Source organism: Callionymus lyra, chromosome 10 (assembly GCF_982586985.1).
Source record: "Callionymus lyra chromosome 10, fCalLyr1.hap1.1, whole genome shotgun sequence".
NCBI classification, from domain to species: Eukaryota; Metazoa; Chordata; class Actinopteri; order Syngnathiformes; family Callionymidae; genus Callionymus; species Callionymus lyra.
The window spans coordinates 27,242,537-27,254,699 of record NC_141827.1 but is presented as its reverse complement, the minus strand read 5'-3'; the positions used below and the strand labels follow the sequence as shown (position 1 = coordinate 27,254,699).

The 12,163-nt window shown below is 36.4% G+C and overlaps 1 protein-coding gene across 5 annotated transcripts in view; it reads right to left on the bottom strand.

Annotated features, from left to right (window-relative positions):
• The window catches only part of rap1gapb (RAP1 GTPase activating protein b), a 124,365-nt gene that overhangs the window by 60,720 nt on the left and 51,482 nt on the right, over positions 1 to 12,163 (bottom strand). For 4 of the 5 annotated variants that reach the window (XM_087801898.1, XM_087801900.1, XM_087801903.1 and 1 more), the window contains exons 1-2: positions 7,378 to 7,520; positions 2,943 to 2,978 (exon numbers count right to left, since the gene is read on the bottom strand). In XM_087801898.1, the coding sequence (XP_087658024.1) occupies positions 2,943 to 2,978; positions 7,378 to 7,421 (80 nt within the window). In that variant the 5' untranslated portion in view covers positions 7,422 to 7,520. Of the gene's footprint in view, positions 1 to 2,942; positions 2,979 to 7,377; positions 7,521 to 12,163 lie in introns of those variants that run through there. The other variant, XM_087801904.1, reaches the window with a different exon arrangement.

The window sequence follows — 12,163 nt, the reverse complement described above, 5'->3', positions numbered from 1 at the left end:
GTGAAGCAGCGCTGGCAGTGAAACTAAAAAATCAGTTTGTAGTGTTCTTGTTTCACCTTTTTTAAATACGTAGATACAGTATTTGTCATTTGAAAATCCAGTTACTGGGTGTTTGTTAGCTAGTACTGTAAACCAGCTGAAGCTGTGCAGAATAAGAGGAAAAAAAGGTTTCTGTGATTATTAAATGTTCGTCTCCTAGCTGGGCCAGATGATATGAGTATGAGTTCGACCTTAAAGTCGTCATGATAGACCAGAAAAAGAGACGCTCACGATTTTCTTCACAGGTTTGGTAATGAAGCTCAGAGAGAAATAGTCTCTCAAGGTAAGTATTCCGAGAATCAGTGGAACTACGAGTGGTCTGGTTCGTGCTCGATGGTGCCAGCTTTCTTCCTGCTGTTAAATTAAAATCTATTACGCTGACAGGGAAGAAAAAAAGGGAAAAGAAAAAGGTCCATAAAATGTACAGATGAGCACAGAAGATGGTCTGGATCAAGCCATATTTATTTCATCTGGTTTAAAAAACGGGCCTATAGAGCGACACAAAAAAAAGGAATGATAAAATTGTTGACCCTCGATAATGACGGATTAAAGCAGCCGGCGACCAATTGTGTCATTCTGGAGCAGAACTATTAGCCTCGGAGGAACCGCCGCAGCACCGAGACGGTTCAAGAATCACTTAATAAGAGGCCATATACAACTGTAGTGTCTCCTGGGGTGGAGGAAATCATTGCACTCCCCAGAAAAAAAGGCTTTATTGTCTTCACACGGAGGTAATGACTGTGTGTCTGAGCTCAGTCCGGCTGAACCTCTGGTGTTTGGTCCGGGGCTGATCGACAGTCACGCGAGGGTCCAACTGACAAGAATGAACAATTAGTCGGATATTTCCTTTTAAGACCCGATAGAAAAAGTATTGCCGCGACACTAATAGTGCTGGGAACCACCAACACAGCCTGAGGATTAATAAGAACCGTAAACCGGGCTCGGAAATGGTACGTGGTCCAACAACTTGTATCAAAGACAGGTGTGCAAGATGCTTAGGCTGCTGATTTTTACAGCACAATTGTGGCCAAATATGATTTCAATCTGAATTATTTTGTCGTAAATATCCGCTGACACTTTTTCAAATAAGACAGGCGTCTTATGAAATGTAATTTGTACTGCCCCTGATTTCAAATCGAAATTGTGATTAAAAAAAGGTTTTTTTAAATTGTGATTTGATAGAAAGCAATTTTCAAGCAATTGCAAATTTAAAAAAGAAACTGACTCAAGTGTAAGTGGTGGCAAAAACAAAAAGCAGACACGGATAAAGCGCCTTTTACAGATTTGTCTTTCATATTTGCTTGTATTAAAAATGTGCTGAAAATATGTTTACATGTTTGTATCCAGTTGTATTAAAACATTTTTATAATATTGTCTATTCCAGATGTGTTGTGCAGTGGTGTTTTTTGAATAAAGGTTGCTATTTTAATAATTCAAAAGTTAAATACAGATGTTAAAATTAATGTATATATCAATTCATCTCATTTTGTCGCAATATAAAGGGAAACTTTATGTGTCGATTGTATCACAGTGACTTGTATATTATAACAAATATACTGAATCACAATACTAGTATTGTTTAAAAAACAATATCCATTGTTGTTCAGCCATAGTTTGAAATGTTATGATGATCACATGCTTCCTAATAAGATCAATATTATGTATTTATAAATGGATAACACTAATATTTGACCCTGCAGCATCACTTGATGCACTAGATGGCGCTCACAGCTATTCTATTAGAAAAAGGATTGTTTAGATAAGAGCGCCATCTACAGATAATAAAAACAAGTCAATCCTTCACGAAGCTTTATCAGTTACAACTCAACACGACCAAGATTCAATATATTGGATCTGCTTTCACAACGACGACCCTACTTGCTCACCACTCCCGAGACGCAGGAACCAATTAGAGGCCACTTGTTCTCACTTCATTACCACCTATCATCGTCAGGGATCGTCCTCCTCCTGACGGAAGCGTGGCACCTGAGAGAATTCCGTGCCGACGCGAGCAACGCTTGATCGCTTCATCTCATGCCTGGATAAGAATCAACAGGCTGCACCATTTGCGGCGTAATGTCGTCGCCTACAGTTTCTCAAAGATTACCATTGAAGGAGCTGCTCGGTAATTGTCAAAATGCGATGAGAGTCATTGTGGGAAATGTTGTGTGTGTTGTTTTTTTTTGCAGCCCCACTGAGGATTATAGACGGAATAAGATAAGAGGCATCATTATCCAAAGCAATCAGTGTAATGAGCGTTTCATTAGGAAAGCTGTGCTGACAGCAGTTTAGCATCCCCAACATGTCACTTTTCACCTTTGCCAGAGAGACAGAGGTGATAACAGCTGACTGCTTTAGGCTGGGAATGCAGGATATTTTCTTTTGTTGAGGAATAAATGAAAATAAATAAATACATGTTTTTGTCTTATGCATGGTCACCTTGACCAAGAGATAACACAAGGGTTTAAAGCTAATTGCCATATGCTGAAAACACTGGACATGTTTTTTTTTTAAATAAATGTTAAGAAAAGATAAGAAATACATTATTTAATAATTACATGATGGGGTGAATTTATACAAAATTTAAAAAAAACTTGACTTAATTGAAAGTTGAAATTATTTTTTAGTTTGTTGAGTAAATTAGGTTCAACCAAATCAAAACACATTTCACAAACTTTTGACCTCACAAAAAACGTCGATTTATCTTTTATACATTATATTTGAATTAGCTCACAATTACAGAGGGGTTCGGGTAAGGACTTTTCAAATCAATTCGCTGCTACTGAATACAAATGTGGATCATTAATCTGGGCAATTTTAGATAAAAAAAAGTTTTGCATAATATAAGAAATAAACTACAAGATGTGATTAAATATAAATGCATAAAAAAAATAAAGACTTACCACAAAGTCTTGGTCCTGGATAAGCTCTTGTCGGCTCTGGAAAGAAAAGAGTAAAGGATTATTCCTTTTTTGTTAACACACAAAACAACAGGTTCTAATTTAAAAAGCTGTTACACTAAGACAGTAATAGAGGAAGAATTATAACAGCAAGAATATAAGAAGAAAGAAAAGAAGCAACTGTCAAAGCAGTGATATCACAAATAAAACAGTGAGAGATGAATAAAGGAATGTTTGCAAACAGCTAAATCATTATTTGGCAAGAATTTCCCAATTATTTATCTTCTAATAATACGTTTCGAATGGACATTTTCTGAGCGATATTTCATCTTTCTTTCGTTACATCAACTTGAAACCATAGGAAGAGCCGTGACCATCAAACAATTGCCTCCATCAGAAGATTCCTGTATTTCCTGTAGTACTACCAATGTGATAAGAAATATTGCAGGACAAAAGTGCCACATTTCCACACTCAATATCATATTCATCTAAACCACAGTAAAACGAATGATTACAAGAATGTTCAGAATAAGTCATTAACATAAATATCCTTGAATTAACCTCCTGTTAATGACAGCACGACAACACGTTAAAACGTTTTTGAATTACGTTAAAATGTGTTTGGAATACGTTAAAAAATGTGTTTGAAATACATTTTAAACATGTTTGAATTATGTAAGAACGTGTTTGAAATACGTTAAAACGTGTTTGAAATATGTTAAAACCTGTTTGAAATGTGTGAAACGTGTTTGAGATACGTTAAAACCTGTTTGGAATACGTTAAGCAGTGTTTGAAATACGTTTTATCATGTTTGAAATACGTTAAAGCATGTTTGAAATACGTTAAAACTTGTTTTAAATATGATAAAAAGTGTTTGAAATACGTTTAAACATGTTTGAAATACGTTTAAACATTTTTGAAATACGTTAAAACGTTTTTTTAAATACATTTAAACATGTTTGAAATATGTTAAAACCTGTTGAAATACGTTTAAACATGTTTGAATTACGTTAAAACGTGTTCATTAAAACATGTTTGGACTATGTGAAAACGTGTTTCACAATCATTTTGAACGAGAAGCAAAGTACTGCGTTTCCGTACGCGGAGAATATGTAAATGTAGGATCTTCTTATGGAGGGTAACGTTCAAACATGACACAAACTGTTTCATCATGTTCATCATAAAGAAATTCTCCAGGTACCAAGATATCTAAATATTCATGAGAAACCACTGAGATGTAAAAATAAATAGAAATAGAAAAGCTTTACTGGACTCTTAGTGTAAAAACTCTCTCACAAATCTTACTTCATTAACCCATTAAGAAGATAAATTAGAAATGAACACATGAACACTTTGAAGAGCGACGCTCAGGCTGCATGTTGAACGCTTTCTAATGTCGTCATCCATGGAATATTTATCTGTGGCTGAAAAAACTGTGAGCGAGACGGTCAAATACTCACTACTCTAAGTATTCTAATATGTACACAGTATTAGGGGCAAGCTAATACTAGTATTTTTCTACATTTTTTCATTCTTTTTTGTTTGTTTAAAAGAAAAACATATATATATATATATATATATATTGGGAATATGCTTACATTTACACTATTAATTTTGGCTGTTGTGTACTCCACCACATTGTGTTGAATTTTCTCAGCAACATACCTTTTTGATAAGAAAATAAAGATTTGCTGTAAAAAAATTAAAAAAGGCATACATTTCATGAAGTACTACCTAATTTTATTACATAGAAAGTAAAAACTAGAAGCTAGTTTCACGTTCAGGAACATGTTAAAAATTGTTTATAATTAAACTAATTTATTTTTAATGGTTTCAAACACCTTTCAATTGTATCATTTATTCTCTTCTCGTCTGGTCGATCTTCCAATCACACGATTGACTGGTTATTGAACGGTTTATTAAAGGATGATTAAGTGAATAACAGTCCCCGCCCTCTGCGGGAGAGTCAGTCGTAAATTGAGAAAATGTGTCTTCATCAGTAAACGCACGCTTACACATAAGAAATACTTAGCAGATAAAAAATGAAGTTTGAATTAAAAAGTGTAGGAAAAAAATCAGAATCACAATTTTATGATCATCAACAAAATATTTAAATATATAAAATAGATGAAGAGGACAAAAACCTAATATAATACCATATATTCAATGGTTTATACATACAATTTAACATATAATACGTAATAATAACAACCATTGCTTGTGTTTCAAGGCACTGCTTTGTTTTTATCTGGCTTCGTCATATCTGATCAAGTCACAAAAAGACATAACAGGTCAATCCAATAAGAACAAACACTAATCTCCGTTTGATTTATTCAACATATATTTTGTGTTTTTCCTGTGTCTCACAGATAATAAATAACCAAGACTGGAGTATAAAGCTGCAACTGCATCAGCTCCCACTTGTGAAAATGCAACGTTCGATGAGAAGATTCTGTATTAAACTCTCTTTGCAAGTAAAACAGTCTCAGTTCTCAGCCTTGTGTCAAGAAATGACTAATTTTGTATTAAAATCAATATTAATAATTATATTAAGGGAGGATTTGGATAAGGCGAGCAGCAACAAGATGATCACATCAAAAAAATGTTTATCAGTTGTTTTAGTGTACGTTTTAACATAATCCTTCTGACTCTTGAGTGACAGTTTCCACATATTTGACCTGCAAACACTGACATTTACTGACGGGGCCTCAGCTCTTGCTCTTTTGTTGCAAACAGAAATATTAGTCCTCAAGTCAGCAGACACGCTTTGGTGGCTTTCTCGCTGCTGACACAAGCGATGCTCTGTTTTGGTGTTAACATGCTGGTGTGAGACACACACCAGCATGAAAACAAGAGTCACCTGACGCACCTGACGTGACGGGAACATAGACATTTTTCCATGTTCCGAGTTGGGGAAAATCTCAACGTTAATCTTTCACCTCAGAATGACAGGTTCTTCATCTGAACATCTCAGATCTTTTTCATAATCCTCAAGTATTTGAGACGCACACAAAATCCGTGTTATGATTAAAAGTAGTTTGAGGGAAATCTCCATTTCTGGTCCAGGATCAAAGTAGCCAGAGAGCGAAAGACGGTGATCGGAAAGACAAACTGTCAGCAGTGACTGGATTACACCGGGTCAAAGTGTTCTTTGCTGGTGAGGCCAAAACCAAAGGTTGATGGAACACGAACCCTTATGAAGTCTGACCTATCAACAAGTCAAATCTGCTGTTTTCCACTTGTTTCTATTTGAAGGTCAAATATGACTTGTTTGTGAGGCAGATTGTTGACATGTGTCAGGACACAGTACCAACAAAAACAGACACACTACACTCGAGACTTGAACCTCTGATGGAAAATCCCAAAGATAAACATAAAAATCGCTCAAAACATGTCACCCCTCAATGAGTTTCATCATACTTAATTTATTGTTATACTTTATTGTTTCTTTTAATGCAGAGACGCTTAAAGTCCAGCACCGTCATTTTAAAATTCCACATTTTCACTATGAACAAAAAGTAAAATGACAATTGCTTAGGCCCAAATTAAATTATCAATGAGTTAACTTTTAAGTAAAAGTCGACTGTATCCTCTCGTCCTCAGTCTCACGAACTTCATCGTTCCTTTCGCTGCGGAGGACATAATGACAGCTGCCATCTGGCGGCTCAAATTTCAATTAAAAATTAAAAATAATATCTGCATTGTAAGTTTATAAAATGAAATTATTTTATTTGAAACACTATATTGATGTTTTATCCATTAAAGAACTGTGGCAAACAATTCAATGTGATTTGAATCCAAAAAAGTAGATTTTTTCAATTAAAAGAAAATTTATAAGAACGATACATTGCTGTAAAATAGCGATACAGTATCGTGAAAAAAAATCCATATTTTCCAACATCCCTAATTAAATATATATTATATATATGGCGTTTGTTGTGAGCCTTCTCAGCCACCGTAGTTATTGATTTACTCATTTTCTTTTTATTATTATTACTAGTTGTATGATTATGACTATTGCTATTATAGTAATTAATTTTTACAGTGTGTTTGAAGCAGAACATTTAAAACACAGTTTTAAATTCCAGGGGACGAAGATCCTTGATGCCCCGGAGCTATGATTTTTAAAAATGGCTGCTGAACAGAGATAAGTTCTCCTCAAAATACTCTATTGGACGCTGATTAAAACACTTGCAACGGATAAAATATTCCGCCTTTAATTTGAAGCCACCCGAGAAAAGTTTGAATCAAGGAATGGGAGAAAAACTTCTCCATCATCTGTTCACAACACGAAAAGACAATCACATCTCTACAGCACATTAATAAAGTGATCAGACAGAATGCTTCGGCAAACCAGACGCTCCGACCTTGTCGTCTGCTGGCAGGTGTAGCCAGAATCACAGCCAGGCAACAGAGACACTCTCAAGTCACTCTTACCCGCCGTAAGCTCCGAACGTGAAGCTCCTTTTTCTTTGAGACATGGTGTCGACCGGACGAGTGTCCCTGAGGTGTTATTGCATCTGTTTATTTTCTCAGTCGTCGCCTCAAACTCTTTTCTTCTCCTCCTCCTGTAAAGTGTGTGTGTTTTCCCCTCGGTGTGTGTGTCCGTGTCTCGTCCCTCCTCCTCACCCTCAGTCTAAGTAGCTTCCAGATTAATAGATAGGTGTGTCCGACTGGACCGTCGTCCCTGGCAACAAACTGAGTTTTGTTATTATTGGAGGTACATTAAAGACTCATTTCCTCCCCTTACTTTTGTCAAAAATGGTTTAGATACGAGTCTTGAAGAAGGTCGGAGACCCCTGATTTAAAATGTAACTCTATACATGATTATAGAAAAAAACATACAAACGCCACCATTTTTAAAATCTATTATTATTTTTATCTTAAAGACTGTTTCCATTCCAGCTAGAAAAGGCTAATCTGTGACATCTAACTTATATTGAATGCACTATTTATGTTCTAATGTTCTTGGCCATGTTTTGAAGTTATTACTTTATAAAGTTCTCCCCAGTCTGAAACCTCGGCGAACAAGAGGTTACGAGAGCGGAGTCCATTATGATGTAATAATGGCTTCACTCCTACTCACACCCCACTTTGTTTATACAACAAGTTCCTTTTGGAGGTGGAGACTTCTGTGATTGATGACGCGCGGTGACAAACCTTGATGTTTGACCAATCACAGCAGAGTGGGTGTGGTTATGGTGAACAAGATTTTATCTCCAGAAAAACCAAGTGTTTTCAGTGGGCGGGGCTTAAACACATTTTCTAACGTCAATATTGAAATGAAAAGAGAGTTTTGAACGGACACATACTAATGATACAATAGAGGTTAAAGATATATTTAAAACACACAAATCAGTTGCACTTTAATCATATTTTCTATTTGTTTTGTATTCGTCGTCACCATATTTATGTAGTGACTTGTTTTCCACACATGATAATGGCTCTTCGGAAATAATAATCTGTCTTCATCTGATCTGAGATCTTGTCTCAAAAAACGTGTTCTATTGTGCGACTGCAGTTAAATTGATAAAGCTCCTCCAGAGTCACCTGACCATGATGTCACGCTTCTCGTAACGACATTAGACTGAAGCCCAAATTAACTTCTGCTGTTGCAACAGTATTTAATTGAATCTTCTCCATGGAAGAAACTCTTTACTGCACTCTTCTTCTCCTCCACATATGTTATATCCCTCATGGTCTCCATCTCTTCTTGGTGTTTTCTGGTTGAATTCGTCATGTCAGCAAGTGACCTTGGTAGCAAGTTAACATGATAATGCACCATTCAAACCAAACCACCGGTGAAGGTCACACGCTAACACAGTTAACACGTCTTAATAGTTTGAAGGGTGGAAGGATCCCCACACATGGAAAAAAGGCTGCAAGACTATTTTAAAAACATTGATTCTTAAGCCAGGATGCATCATAGTGGAAGTCAAAGCTGCTCAAGGTAGTCATATTGTACATATGTTTTTATACACCAGCAAAAACTTGCTAAAATACAGATGACTACTACGACACTATGCCGTGGACCAGTGCGTTACGAAACTGCTTTTACGCCCAGAAGTGGACTCCCGGAAGTGAGTTAGAGTGAGTCAGATACACAACGTCCTCTTCAACACACTACACAACAATGAAAGATAATTGTGAGTCGACTGCTTTGGACAACCCAGGATCTCATGATGTTTTACATGACTAGGGGCCGTGGGATGTGCAAGTTACGGTAACCATGGTGAATCGGTTACGTTTACCCTGTCGTTTTTATGGCTTGCGTTGTCTCAGGGTCAAGGTGACCCAGTGGCCAAACACAAACGTCTTTGTAGTATCCCTTGCGTTGTCTCTGGGTCAGGTGGACCCATTGGCCGAAAACAAATGGGTTTGTAGTATCCCTTGCGTTGTCTCAGGGTCAGGTGGACCCATTGGCTGAAAACAAATGTGTTTCTAGTATCCCTTGCGTTGTCTTGGGGTGAAGGTGACCCAGTGGCCGAAAACAAATGTGCTTATGGTATTCCTTGTGTTTCCTCCATGGCCGCCATATGCATTGGCGGGGCGCTCCTGTATTCTGCATCGTCAAGTAATGATGGTCTGATGAAGCTTCGTGAAGCAGTGTCATTATTTTCAGTACAAACGCTTAAAAGAATTATATAATTTCTGCACTGGCAAGGAGCCGAGGGCCTTAAGAGTGCAGATAACTGAATGTAAAGTAGGGGCTTGAGAGAAAAAATAGAACAGATCTTTGTATGTACTTATTAATATATATTTTCCTTTTTTGTTTATTTGTTTTGTTATTTGTCCTTTTTTATTTTTATTCATATCATTTTCTTTGTATTCATATGCATACACTAAATGTTAAAACAAAACAAACCAGTGAATTCAAATATAAATAAATAAACCTTTTCCTGAAAGTCAGTACACAACAGTAAGAAAAGTCAATAGATTCTACTTCAACATCTAGCCGCGCAAGAATTTAGTTTGTAAAGGTTAAGAGAAGTTGTCAAAACCGAGAGATGAACCATTCCTCTGAAACTGAAGTGAAGACTTGATCAGACCTTGATCAGAAGTACACAAACTTTAAAAAGCCTCCCAGGATGCACTTGGATCTCTGCCTGGCTTCATTAGCTGTGTTGCTCTTCAGGGCCAGTTACAATCCAGATGTCGAGGTCCAGCCGCAGTAACTCACGAGTGGCTCAACAACGCTTGAGTTAATGCTCATTACGACGGACTTCATTTGCATTCTAGACTTAAAATGTATCAATAAATCTCTAATGAAATGTTTCCAAACTATGGTTAGAATATGGTGAAACTCTCTGAAACCAGGAAAGTTTTCCTGTCCATAAAAAGTACATATTTTTAATGTGTTAGTACTATTTTGAGGTTTAAATTTTATTCTGATTTTTTCAGACTAGTTATTAGCTAAAATGTTTTATTTTTATAAATGTATCAATTGGGTTGATTCTTTTATGTATATTTATATAACGGTAAATAGTATCATTACTCATTCTCGTTCCTGTGTGATCCTTGGAAGATTTAAAAATTATTAAAATCTAATATTCAAGAAAACATTATGTTATTTATACATATTTTTTACTGTACTTATACAGGGTTTAGAATGTTATGAAATAACAAAATACATATACTGCAGGTTCGCGGGCTGGTTGAGTAAAACTTTATTTTGAGCGCCGTGTACCATATAAAATCGGTTAGAGTTCAGTAAAAATCAATACGTATTTCTATAAATAATATGTCATAATGTCAATTTTTGAGAAAATCCAAGCGCATTATAGTCTGAAAATACAGTAAATTAAGTTGTTTGATTTATATGTTGACTATAATTTAGTAGCTGTTTGAAGTCTTTCTAAAAGAATAAATATTTGTGTGTAACTTCTGGAAGGTATTAGGTTGGAAGTGTTTGAATTGAAATACAACTGTGATAGAAAGATGGCATATCGGGGATCATAAAATTTCTGTCGTGTACCCAATTACCCAACAGTTTGGAGCTTTGATTACGTGATTGTAAATGTCGACACCCCTACAACAAGTACAAGTAATCGTCCTTGGAATAAGCTCCTTCTAGAGATGAGAATCTACAACAGGAGCATCCGATTTACATCTACCAAGTGTTGTTTTATTCAAAAAACGTCCATATCTTTACCCAGTTTCCAAGCAAAATTAAGACGCTACCTCTCCTACATAGTAAGTAAGTAAGTAAGTAATATATATTTATATAGCGCTTTTCGAGACCAGGGTCACAAAGCGCTTTAACAATCAAAACAATACTCAAAACAGTACATACTTCAAAGATCAAGACAACACCGAGAACAACACAGGAGTTCGAGAAATTCAAGGAAAAGCCTGCACAAATAGAAACGTCTTAAGATGATTCTTAAAGGAGTCAGTAGACTCCATCAAGCGCAAAGAGAGAGGAAGATTGTTCCAAAGCTTAGGAGCAACAGCCTGAAAAGATTTCTCTCCTCTGGTCCTGAGCCATAAATAGGTGCTACCTTTTGACTTTCGAGGGGTTGCAAAGGGACCCCCCCCCCTTTTTTTAAATTAATTAATTTTAATACATACTATTTAGATGAAATTCAGTGTATTGTATTCTACTGAGTAAGACAATTTTCCAGAATCTGATCTCTATTTGTTCGTTGTAACCCTTTACACCAACTGGCCCCTATTTTGCCGGCAGCTACCCGGCCCTCTCAGCCCTCTCTCCTACATTGTAGGTGTGACTATCTGTCTGTCAGGGGGTTGCAAAGTAGAAGCTTCTGAAACACAAGTCCATGCTCACGTAGGAACATGTTAAGAACACAAAATAAAAGCTGCAAAAGATCAAGGTCCTGTTTGGTCTAGTTGACTCTATGCTAACATTATTTCCTGTATGTAAAGATGAACAATAACAACGTCTTTACTTCATCACAGAGTTGTTTTTCCGATATAAGCGCTTGTAAAAGGACAGCATGTATGTCAATAAGTGGATCTTCTTTTATCATTCTGTCAGACTGTTCTCTGGGTCCTGGTTGAAGGGAGCGCTGACAGTGCAGACCTAAGTACCCTCTGAAGATTATAGAGACATAACCGAGTCAAACAGCAGAATCTTACATCACGTCTGAGACTTCCTCCCGTCTCCGAACATTATTATTCTTCCATTTCACCTCACTCTCTTGATAATTCCCTCCCCTCTCTTCTTTTACTCGTGTCCTTGTTGATTGCACATGTATTTATT